At 40.6% G+C, this 12,731-nt stretch overlaps 1 protein-coding gene across 6 annotated transcripts in view; it reads left to right on the top strand.

Annotated features, from left to right (window-relative positions):
• EIF4ENIF1 (eukaryotic translation initiation factor 4E nuclear import factor 1) overlaps positions 1–12,731 on the top strand; it is a 43,411-nt gene that overhangs the window by 10,483 nt on the left and 20,197 nt on the right. For all 6 annotated transcript variants that reach the window (XM_028527150.2, XM_028527151.2, XM_028527149.2 and 3 more), the window contains exons 3-6: positions 3,148–3,221; positions 4,224–4,351; positions 7,955–8,241; positions 8,518–8,719. In XM_028527150.2, the coding sequence (XP_028382951.2) occupies positions 3,148–3,221; positions 4,224–4,351; positions 7,955–8,241; positions 8,518–8,719 (691 nt within the window). The remainder of the gene's footprint in view (positions 1–3,147; positions 3,222–4,223; positions 4,352–7,954; positions 8,242–8,517; positions 8,720–12,731) is intronic.

Below are 12,731 nucleotides of genomic sequence, written 5' to 3'. Positions count from 1 at the left end.
GGTTTTCCCTTTTTTAAGACTATTTGTTACCTTTTCAAAAAAATTTTTTTGATCCCCACAAATAGAACATTTACTCCTCCCACGTTTTTGTGGCTGCATTGAAATGTTACTCTTTCCCAGTTGACTTGTAAATAGATAAAATCATTAGAGTTTCAGCAGTAGCTGTAGTACTAACAGAGAACACCTACCACTTGGGCTTCCTATTACCTTTTGGGGTTAAAAGTTTCAAACACAGCCTCATTGTTTAGAAACTTTGGTATACTGAGAATATGCGTACTTAAGTATGAAATATACTGCCCTTTGTTTAAGAGTATGTTAGGGTTCTTAGTTTAATATTTGGATTTGAGGGTGGTGGAGTAAGGGAATATATAACAATTTTGGTGTTGCTTCTAATAGCAGAAAATTGCTGTGTAATCTTTTTTCCTGTAGTATATGTGTGTGTTTCCTGTATATTTCAAGGTCCTTCCTGTTTCTACTGGGAAATGTTTTAAACACTTGTGTCCTTGGGATTTCTATATTTCCATATATGCTGTCATCATAACTACTATTGGTCCATTTGCCCTCCAGTATGCATCACCCTTCCATCTTTGCCATTGTGTTTGCCCTGAAGATTTCTTGGGACTCCAGTCTTTACTGGTTCTTTGCAGGTGGTGTATCAGTGCTTTGACAGTTTTTTTCAGAATTTAAAGCAGTATCTAGACATTTTCTTGTATTTGGAATTCAGATTATCTGAAACTTCTCAATTTCCCCAGGTATTTCTATAAAAAATACATAATTCATAAATAATTCATAAATAAGTGCAAATGCCTAATATTCTGATTTTAAAACTAAAAACGCATCTGGTCCTAGTGTATTTTGCTATCATAGAGAAAACATTTAGATCAGCCATCCCCAACCTTTTTGGCACTAGGGACTGGTTTCTTGAAAGACAGCTTTTTGTGGTTTTTGTTTTTTGTTTTTTTCCACAAACTGGGTTTGGGGAGGGGGAGACCGGACACAGAGCTCAGGCGGTAATGCGAGCAGTGCCCACTGACAGAAGGAGAGAAGGGAGGTTGGGCACCCCTGATTTAGATACTTCACACATCTGAAGACACTCGGTGAATTCATTGCATGCTTATGTGCAGTAATTCCTATAGACTGAGAGAGTGAATCTGTCCCTCCATATTTACCTCAAGGTGTGGGAAGCAGTGATCAGAGCAGCAGTGGGGCCTGTGATAGGGGCATGTGCTTTTCTACAAGGCAGTTGTAGCATTTTACTGGTGCTGAGAGTTTGGGGGTTCATTTTTTTTTTTACGTTTTTGTGAAAGTGTTAAAATGTGTGTAAGAAGGAGGCAGTGGTTTTTATGTATGTGAGCAAATGTGTGTGTTAGTGTATATATAGTGTATTTATAAATGTACATTCTGCTAAAAGAGCCAAGAAGCAAACAAGGATACCCAGTACCCAGACCTTGGTTTCTTGCACATTCCCCACTTAGATGAACTAGGATTTCTTAGAGGAATGGCTGGCTCTAGGGCTAGGACAGGATAGGTACAAGACAGAAAGTAAGGAAGTGTTTGGTTTTCTTGTTTGTGTGTTTGTTTTTTAATGATGGCACATATCAAAAGGACACAGGAGCCAGCTTGAAGAGGCTCACAATTTGAGCACCGAAATAATTAAGACATTAATAAATTATAGACCATTGGAAAAACTAGGAATCTGTGAGCCCATGCCAATAAGTAGGAAAATAAAGAAGGGAGAAGGGAGGGTTTGTGTTCAGAGCGGACTGCCGTGTGCTGGCTGGTAAATATGGAGAGAGGCCTAGAGTTGAAAAATCAAGATTGGTTAGGGCAAGAACCATCAACAGATGCTAAATTTAGGTGGAATTTTCGATGAAGACCAGGATATCTGGGTGATTTTAAAGTGTCACCCATAGATTGCATACTAATCACAAAGGGGAAAGTAGTAACTGAAGAGCAGAGAAACTGGAGAGCACCTGGACCAAGTGGTCAACATTAACATCACTGATGAGGGGCAGAGGACACCATGGGCGTCCCCAGGCAGTGCTTTGAGATGGACACGTCCTTTATGTTAGTATTCTGCTCCAGGGATCCTCAGTTTCAATCGAATCACAAGAAAACAGACAAATCCATAGTGAATAATGTTCTCTTTAAAGAAAATAAAAGTAGACTTCCACAAAAGACAGAAGCAGTTGCAGAAATGTTCCAGATTAGAGGCTGAAGGGACATGGCAATCACTGTCTGATTCTAGACTGGATCCTGTACTGAAGGCTAAAAAAAAAAGTAATATAAAGGACATTATTGGGTCAGTTGACAAAATTGGGACCCAGAGGGGTAGGCTAAATAAAAATATTATTGATAACTGGTCATATAAAACTGACAGCTCTTCTTAACCATGTTCTGCAGAAATAAGCCCTAATGCCCTAAGGCATCCATTGTATATAACAGATTTTTTCTCTCCTGTGCATCTAAAATGATAATTGGCCGAGTGTATTCCTTGGGAGAATGGAAAAAATAGTCATTCAAATAATTTTCTGTAGGGCTTAATTCTCTAATGGAACCAGATGAGAGAGGCTGTGAAAGAATATCCTTATTCTTAGGAAATAGACACTGAAATAGACTTAAAGGTAAAGGAACGTGACATCGTGCAATTATACCTTAAATGCTTTAAAAAAGTTACATATGAAGAGTCTGAATGCTGAAGCAAATAGGGAAAAATGTTAACAGGCAAGTCACATAAATGCTATATGGATGTTTTTGGTGCTTTTTTTTTTTCTTGCAACTTTACATTAAAAAAAAATCTGTCTCCTTATAAATTGGCACCTAATATGTTTTAGAGTAGTAACATTAGCTGGAGGTTTTATGTGTGCCTGATGCTTCCATGCCTTGATGAGCAATCATTGTTATGGAATGTATTATTGGACAGCGATTTATGTGAGAATGTGTCTTAGCAAGAAACTGATCACTATTAAGTTATTTGCCAATTTTGCTTGAGCTTCTTCTAAGAATCTTGAACTTACTCCAGGCCTTTCTGAAATAAGTATAAACAGGAACTGTATGAAATACTTAACATGGACACTCAATTACTAAAAAAAAAAAAATAAGTATGTGAAATCTTATTCAAAGTCACTGTTTGATTTCTCTTTGTAGGAGGAGCTCTTGGATATAAAAGAACACCCTCATTCCAAACAAAGGCCTTCATGCCTCTCTGAAAAATACGACAGGTATTGCAGCAGGGAAAGAAGGTTGCTGCTTCTTGTCAATTTCTTGTTACAAACTTGGTAAATTAAAAATTGTATTGTTGCCCTGGGCAGGTAGCAGATGCTTAGGGCTTCATACAAACACACCAAGGTTGTAGGTTCGATCCCTGGTCAGGGCACAAACAAGAATCAACCAATGAATGTATAAATAAGTGGGACAAGAAATCAATGTCTCTCCCTCCCTCCCTTCCTCCCTCCCCCTCTCCCCCCCCTTTTCTCCTCCCTCCCCTGTCCTTCTCTGCATCCTTCCCTCCCTCTTTTTCCCTCTCTCTCAAAATCAATAAATTTAAGAAAAAGAATTGTGTTGTTTTGGTCTCATCTGGGGTTGGGTAAGTCCTTTCTGCAGAAGAATAAAGGACATATAGCTCAGTAACTTGTCCAGGATGTCCCTGGTGTTGGTGGCAGAGCTGGAATTCAGCCCCAGATCACTGGGCTCCAAAGCTGTTCTGCATACCTGCCACCCCATCATTAGGGAAAGAGTTACAAAATAAAGCTGAAACCACACATTTTAGGCTCTTAAGAGCTTGTGGGGAAAACTGAGATTATGCATAGAAATTTGAAAAAATACACACCATGCATTCAATTTTTATCTAGTGAGAGAATTAAGAGAGTTTTTTCTCCCTTATACTAATCTTTATTTAATAAACTGAGTAATCGCATTTATGGAGACATATTCTTTGTGTAGGACAGGCATAGTTAATGTAATCCATATGCACCCCAAAGTTTGTGACCCGATTGTTTCGTTTACGCACAGACCACTAATTTCCAAGTGACTGCTGGTGTTACGTGAATAACAACAAAGTATTACTGAACTGTTTTTGTTTCTGTCTAAAAGGAGATAACCATTTCTGATAGCAGCCATGACATATTATATTGGAAAGGGATTTTCATAACTTACTACTTAAGGAAGATCAGAAATTAGACTCCGTGTGTAAGTGCTAACTCTCAGTACCCTTTGACTTGTAGTGATGGCGTCTGGGACCCTGAGAAGTGGCACGCCTCTCTTTACCCAGCTTCAGGGAGAAGCTCTCCAGTGGAAAGTGTGAAAAAAGAGTTGGATCCAGACCGGCCTTCCCTGGTGCGCAGGATAGTAGGTGAGCACACAGTCACTTGGAAGTGGGGGCAGCAGTTTTGGAAACTGTTCATTGCTGCTGGCTTCATTCTTAGCTGTGAGTGTTTTGTGCATTGAGGGAAAGTGTCATTATTGGGAAACTGACTTACCTATTGGATTATTTTTCCTAATTAGCAGAGTAAGATCATAGCCTTCATGTATAGCAGTGGAAAGTGGACAGATCAGGCTATGTGCTTTCGAATGAAAAGGACTGATGCCTTTCATGTCGTGGATTACTGAGTTAGCTGTGATAGGGAGCTTCAGGCTATGCTGGAAATCTGGTTATGCCTAGTCTCATATGAGACTAGTCCTCAGGCATAAATCAGTTCTGGCAGTTCTTGGTTTGTAATGGATTATGATCTGGATACAGGGTTTAGATATGGTTTGAGACTGGAGTAAAGTTTGATCTTCCACACCTTTACCCCTTTAAACTAGAATAGATATTGAAGCGTGAACTGGAGACCTGGCAATATAAAAACTAGTCAAGGAACTTATTGCAAGAGGAATTCCTTTCGAGAAGAAGACCCATCATAAAACATTTGGAATCAAGCAAAAAAAAAAAAAATAGGAGTGACCCTAGTTGGAGCTCTAAGACCCTTCTACACAGGATCTATCAGTACACTCAGTGCAGATATGCCCCTCAAACCAAGAATTTATCCTAACCAAATCACTAAAGATGTGCCGCAGACCTTATTTAAATGACGAAAACATAGACGCAACGTAAATGTCCCAACAGTAGAAATGAGTTTCAGTATGTGTGAATGTTAATGGTTTATCTGTTAAAAACATGTTGGAGATGTGTTTACTAGGTTATATAAACTGCCCATATTATATCTTCTGTTGGAAAAAACCGAGACACTACTACATGGAAGTTCTGGGAAAGTACACACCAACCTGTTTTAGGAACTATTTCTGGTGAGAGGACTAAAAGGTTTTTCTCACTTAGATTTATCTTCGGTTTTCTGGTTTTTCTAGGAGGAACTTTTGTGTGTGTTGACATGTTTATTTTTCTTACACCTTGATTGAGAAATACTTATACAATAGACTGAACATAAAGTGTACTATTTGAGGGTTTAACATAGTATATACCTGTGAAACCATTACTGCAATCAAAGTGTAGTAAGCATTTCCATCATCCCCCCCAAAAGTTCCCTAGTACCGCTATGAATCCCTTCCTTAAAATTGTCCCCAACTGGCACTGATCACTTTTTGTCACTGTACTTTAGTTTACATTTCCAAGAATTTAATATAAGTGGAATTAGCACACACTAAGAGGGGGGGACCCAAAAAAACCCCAGAATTGATTTATAGAAAATTATGTATTTAAGTCCTGGTTGGTGTGGCTCAGTGGATTGAATGCTGATCCGAAAACCAAAGGATTGCTTGTTGGATTCCCAGTCAGAGCACATGTCTGGGTTACAGGCCAGGTCCCCAGTTGGGGGCGCATGAGAGGCAACCATACATTGATTTCTCTCCCTCTCTTCCTCCCTTCCCATCTCTCTAAAAATAAATAAAGTCTTTAAAAATAAAAAAAATGTGTATTGTTTAAACTTTATTCACCCTTGAAATACTCCATTTGATGTGATACACCTATTGTGACATTTTTTCCCACTGCTCAAAACAGTTTTTGAACTTGTCAATTTTGATGCCTTTTAGTGCTTCCACCATTTTTTGTTTCACCTCTTCCACATTGACAAATCCTTTTTCTTTGAGGACTTTTCTTCATCCGGGGAAACAAAAAAAAAAGTTGGTCATGGCAAGATTGGGTGAATAGGGAGGGTGGAGCATGAGGGTTAGTTGTTTTTGGTCAAAAACTGCTGAACACTCAGAACTGTGGGCAGGTGGTCTGGTAAATTGCCATTATGAAATGGACAAACGTGTTGAGTCTGCAAAAAAAAAAAAATATGCTGAAGCCAAATGCAGCCTCTCACAACAACAGCAGCTGGTTTACTGATACAGATGGGTTCCTAGAGCACTCAGCTGGCAGTGGAAGCCTGTACTACAAGGGCCCACCCTCCAGAAGATAATTTTAGATTTCTTACAGGGACCCCCTCATATTTGGGTAGCTTCTTTCACTCAGAATCGTTAAGATTCATATATGTTATTGGGTATGTAAATAATTTCTCCCTTTTTATTGCCTAGTAGTAGTTTATTGTATTTATTTGCCACAGTTCATTTATCTATTGATGGACATTTGGGTTGTTTTCAGTTTTTAACTATGAACGTTCATGTACAAGTGTCCGTGGGAACATACGCTTTCTTATCTTTTGGGTAAGTAGCTTAAAGTAGAACGGCTGGGTCCTACAGTAGATGTGTTTAATGCTTTGAGAAACTGCCAACCTGTTTTGGGAAGTGGTTATACCATTTTACAGCACTGTATGAGAATTCCACTTGCTCCACATCCTTGTCAGCACTTGGAGTGGTCAGTCCTTTTTTTCCCAAGTTATAAGAGAAAGTTTCTTTAGAAAGCTACAGAGGTAGTAGAAGTGAGGCAGCTGGGCTGCGCAGGCCCAGGAAACAGTTACAAAGACAGAAGAAGGGCCCTTGGAGCTTAGGAGAGAGCAGGGCAATGGTAAGGGCTGGGAGGAAGTGGTGGGGGCAGGGTGAGCACTGTCAGTCTTTGTTTCCGCCATCCTAATAGATGTGTGATGGTATCGCATTATAGTTTCATTTGCACTTCACTGATGACTAATGAAATTGAGTATCTTTTCATATTCATATTTTGCCATCTAATATATCATCTTTGGTGAAGCGTCTCTTCAAACCATTTGTCCATTTTTTTATTGGACTGTTTTCTGAGTTTCAGAGTTTTTATATGTACTGGATACAGGTCTTTTATCAGATACATGTTTTGAAATATTTTCTCCCAGGCTGCGGCTTGTTTTTGCATTCTTTGACTAGTAGGCCGGGTTCTTGAATAACGTTTTTGTTCAGTGTTGTTTCATTATAACATTGATGAACTGCCATAGGAACTTAACCCTTGTGTATGTCACGGAGCCTCCGGTAAAACTGGTTTCGTTGTACGTTGTTTCACCTGAACTTGCAGAGCCTGTCGACAGCATTATGAGAGGACCAACTGTACCTGTCAATGAGCAGAAGTTTAAAATTTTGATCAAGCCCAGTTTATCATTTTTTAAAAAGGATTGTGCTCATGGTGTCATGCCTAAGAAAACTTTGCTTAACCCAGTCACAAAGATTTCCCCCTGTATTTTCTTCTAGAAGTTTTGTAATTTCAGGTTTTACATTTAGATCTGTGATCTCTTTTGAATTTTTTGTATGTGTGACCAGGTATGGATTCAAGTTCATTTGTTTGTATATGGATATCCAGCTGTTCAGTGCCATCTGTTGAAGAGACACTTCTAACTTTTTAAGTAGTTATTTTTTCAAATATTGAAACCTGTAGTTTATTAGTCGACAAAAGCAAAAGGCTCAGTCTTATTTAAGTATGTGATGTACACATTATTCTAACTGGTGTACTGTGACTCTTTTCCAGTAACCCCACCACCACCAGTCATGGACATACCATCTAGAGAAGGAAAAGGCCCTTGCTGATTTGCCTAACTTTCTATTTCTGGCATCTTTCCAGATCCACGAGAGCGCATAAAAGAAGATGACTTAGATGTCGTTCTCAGCCCACAGAGGCGAAGCTTTGGAGGAGGCTGCCACGTGACAGCTGCTGTTAGCTCCCGGCGTTCGGGGAGCCCATTGGAGAAAGACAGTGATGGGCTTCGGCTGATTGGAGGACGAAGAATTGGCAGTGGGAGGATAATCTCTGCTAGGGCTTTTGAGAAGGATCACCGTCTTAGCGATAAGGACCTGCGGGACTTGAGAGAGAGAGACCGAGAGAGGGACTACAAGGACAAGCGTTTCAGGGTTTGTCTTCTAGATTATTTGGCACCTCATGTACTTTGGGACTGAATAGTTACTTCATTTGTACCAGGTTACTTTGAGATACTGGGTGAAGGCGGCCCATTCTTAAGCCAGATAGGGAGGGATACAGCTGGATGAGGACAGAGAGGGCCTTTAAGTCTACAGCATAACACCTTCATTGCACTGTCGAGCATTACTTAATTCATCAAGGCCTTGACTAAAGTAGAAATGCCTTAACTAGAATCTTACTGTTTTATCTTGCATTATGTACTTTTCCAGAGGGAGTTTGGGGATAGTAAGCGTGTCTTTGGTGAGCGTAGAAGAAACGATTCCTACACAGAAGAAGAACCAGAATGGTTCTCAGCTGGACCCACAAGTCAGTCTGAAACCATTGAGCTGACTGGCTTTGATGATAAGATACTGGAAGAAGATCACAAGGGGAGAAAAAGAACAAGGCGACGGACAACCTCTGTGAAGGAAGGTCAGCAAAAGCTTTGGGAGGGAAGCTCACTGTTCTAAATGAGATGTGCTTATAATTGACTTAATTATACACTTAGGAATGGGTACCAGTTACTAGGATGTAGCAAGTTCTTAAAGTTGCAGCCTGATTTTGAAACTGCTTCCTAAGTGGGAATTTACTAGGGGTATATTGTACTCTCTTCATCTTGTTCTGCCTGCAGTGCTAACAGAAAAGTCTCACGATACCTTGTTAAGAGCTCTGTGTACACAAAAGGGTTCCCCAGAGATAAACATGATGTAGAAATAATGAAGGGTCTCGTTTATCGAGCACACACTGTGTACTAGACAGAGTGGTAAGCATTTTGTTTATATAATCATTCTTCCAACAACGCTGGGAGGTAGGTGCTTTTATGCCCATCTCATAGATGAGTAATTGGAGGCACAGGGGCCTGAAGTGATTCGTCTGTGGACACTAAGGAAATAGTGAACTTGGGAATTGAATGAGATGCTTTTTTTTTTTTAGATTTTATTTTTAGAGAGAGGGGAAGGAGGGAGGGAGAGAGAGAGAGAGAGAGGGAGAGAGAGAGAGAGAGAGAGAGAGAGAAATATCAATGTAAGAGAGCAACATCCATCAGCTGTTTCTCGCATGCTTCCTGACTGAGAATCCTTTCAACTTGTAGGACGATGCCCAACTAACTGAGCCATACCAGTCAGGGCAACAAGATGCTTTTGTGCTTCAGGGCTCACCTTTTTCACCATGGTGTTAGTCCCTCCTGGGTCTTTTGATTGTGACTTGGCTTTTCCCAAACTGTTTCCTCAGCTGTGAGATAAGGTTAGGTGTTTCCCTTGTTAAACTGAGTGGCAAAGCTAATGTGTGAGAGGTGCCTGGTGCAGAGTGGGGGCACTGTTAGTCGTTTTCAGGGCAGTAACCTGGCTCTGAGGTGGGTAGCCCTCGCTGGTGGTCTTGGGGAGAAGCAGTGAAGAGCCAGGCAGGCTTGACTGGGTTTTTAGTTTCAGGGCTACTGCTTAGTAAAAGGATACTTGATAAAACTCTCAACGGGTGGGCTTATTTCTTTGTAAGATGAAGGCAGTGCCTATTTCATAACTCTAAGGGTTACTGTTGTTTAGATTTTATTTATTTTTAGAGAGAGAGGAAGGGAAGGAGAAAGAGGGAGAGAAACATCAATGTATGGTTACCTCTCTCATGCCCCCTACTGGGGACATCTGGGGACATGGCCTGCAGCCCAGGCGTGTGCCCTGACTGGGAATCGAACCAGTGACCCTTTGGTTCTCGGGCTGGCACTCAGCCCACTGAGCCACACCAGCCAGGGCAGGGTTACTTTTAGTATTGAAGATCAAGTGTACACATCAAAGGTCAGTCTCTTAGGGACACTTATTCAGTAAATTCTAGTTCCTTCCACTCTTTTAGATGTAGTTGGGAAGAAACCTTTTGGCAGATACTAGACCACAAAAGGGAAAAGCTCTTTTAATACATGAGTGTTTAATTGGTGCCACCTTAAGATTATGAGTCTGGAACATATTTAAGTAGAAATAGCTAATGGGATTTGTTTAGGAGAAAGATAACAGAGAAATTACTACCCCCCCCAAATCTTTAAAATACAGTAGAAATTTTCATCATATGTTGTTACACTTTCTTCCCAAGGATGATGCAGGAAATTGATGGGTAACTTGGGAGACTACAATTAAATTGCCTTTTAGATATGCCTTTCTCTCCCCGCCCCCACCAAATATTTTATTTATTTATTTATTTGTAGAGAGAGAGAGGAAAGGAGGGAGAAAGAGAGATAGAAACATCGATGTGTGAGAGACACATCAATCAGCCTGCAACCCAGGCATGTGCCCTGACCGGGAATTGAACTAGCGACATTTTGGTTCGTGGGCCAGCACTCAGTCCACCGAGCTACACCAACCAGGGCAAGATATGCCTTTCTCTTATTCTTAATTAAACTAAAGCAGCACCAGGAAGTGTAGTCTTTTCTTCTAATGATAAAAATCAGGCTTCTGGTGAGAAAAGTACATTTTTCCTCACTAAAGTGAGATCTGAATTTCAACCATTCTTGTACGAACAAGTGGAGGAGCCAGAAGGCACAAGATACATCAGTGGTGTCACCTCCTCACCTTACATGTGCAAAGAGAGACAGGCCTGCACAGAGGGGACAAGCTGAGGTCCTGTTTCACAGGTTTCGTGGCAGAGCCTCAGATAGAATCCAGTGGTACCTGGCTCACTCCATTAGTTAATTACAGAAAGTCCTTAGGCTGTCCTAGCTACTACTGTATTTAAGATAAACTGTCACCTGTAGTGTCATCCTGGCTGGAAGAATGAAAGCAGGGGGAGGGATGGTGAGTTCCCAACTTTAGTCCATTTTTCTGTCTGTATTCCAGCTTTGCTGAATTTATCATGTAGCAGTTCTCTGCAGGCACATACTAGTGCCGGGAGTACAGCCGTTAACAAGACAAACATGTTCCTTGCCTACATGATTTTAAAACAAACACATATTGAGCACCCACTCTATACAGGGCCCAGTGCTAAATGATGTATATATGTAGTGAATGAGATAATTTGAATATATATTACACTTATAACCAGGAAAAATATTAATGTAGAAGAGGGAAATTGTTAAAGCCTTCCATCAATAGAAAAGAAAATTTTGATTTGTATTCTCTGTAATGAAATTATATCTCCATTCTGATGTGTGATAAAACTTGTCCTTAGTTACCTTTCCTGGGTCCCTGGCCTTTGAGTCTGTCCTAATAAAAATGGCCAGTTGTGTTTGTCTGCTAGTGCATATTTCTACTCTTGTCTGCTAGACTCTCTTCTGGCTCCCATCCTTCAGTTGGGACACAAAACTGCAGCGAAATGTATGTTGCATGTCAGGCCTGAAGTGGGCTGGTAGGTTCTCGTGGGCAAGATGGGTCAGGGAGAAGCACTGCTGTAGTGGAAAGGACATAAACTTGGCCTTGGTTAGGCCATTGAGTTGTTTGCTTTTTCTAGCACTCAGTTTCTTTGTAAAGGAAGGACGATATTTCTGCCAAAGCAGTCATTTTAGTTCAAATGTCAGTCTTTAAGGAATACCATTTGTCTCTGTTGGTTGGCAATAGACACGTGCTGACTATTGAAGAGACTGCCCATTGCCTTGTCCATGACTGACAAAGGATCATCTTACTGGTTGCCTTAGGCTCTCAGAATGCTCAGGGTCCTTAGGTGGCAGGCACCCCTATGGTGTGGAAGAACATTGGTGGGTGTCCTAGGGTTGAAGCCTCAGCTACTTACTAGTTTTGAGACCTTAGGTAAGCAAACCACTTAATCTTTCAGTTGTCATAGTCCCTGCTTTGGTCTCTGAAGCATTATTGGAATGACAGTGCAGATGGTACAGATGGTAACATGTATCTTCTCTTAGTTTCAAATATCCTGGCTGATTAATCTCACAATGGTGGTAAATATTGGGTACTTTTGAGAAGGGATGGGTCCAGGCTTTGGCACTTGTTTTTCTAGGAGGACTTCATGTCTATTGTGATCTCGAAACTACAAGCAGCTCCTACATAGATAGGTGCTTTTGCAGAGTGGGGCTTTGGGAATTCTGTTCTTTAAATTAAAAAGTTGAATATCTAGAATCTCTCAGTGCACTTATTTTTTAAAAAAAAGTTTATCCTAAGAATTTTGCTTTTGCACATACTGTGGCTAAAACTAAAATGTTAAATTTCTTAAACATTAGTTCTTGGTAGTTTCATTTAGACCTTACCTTTCTATCCTAACAACCAAACATTACTGAACTTTAAACGTGCCAGCCGCTACAGATAAGATAAAGCTAGCTAGAGTAGGCTACCTGCCCCTCAGAGAGTTCGGTCTCGCCAGTGTGATAAACCTTTGAGAAATAACATGATTATAGAGAAGGTAGTGATCAATTTTGCTGGGTAGGATAAAGCTGGATAGGCCGGCAGGCTTCCCAGAAAAGGTAACGTTTGAGCTTTGCCGTGAAAGATGAACTACACCCATCCTGTAGGCAAGTGAAGCT

The sequence above is a fragment of the Phyllostomus discolor genome, chromosome 13, assembly GCF_004126475.2.
Source record: "Phyllostomus discolor isolate MPI-MPIP mPhyDis1 chromosome 13, mPhyDis1.pri.v3, whole genome shotgun sequence".
Classification (NCBI taxonomy): Eukaryota; Metazoa; Chordata; class Mammalia; order Chiroptera; family Phyllostomidae; genus Phyllostomus; species Phyllostomus discolor.
Note: the sequence above shows the minus strand (reverse complement) of the source record. Positions and strands in the feature narration are given on the sequence as shown.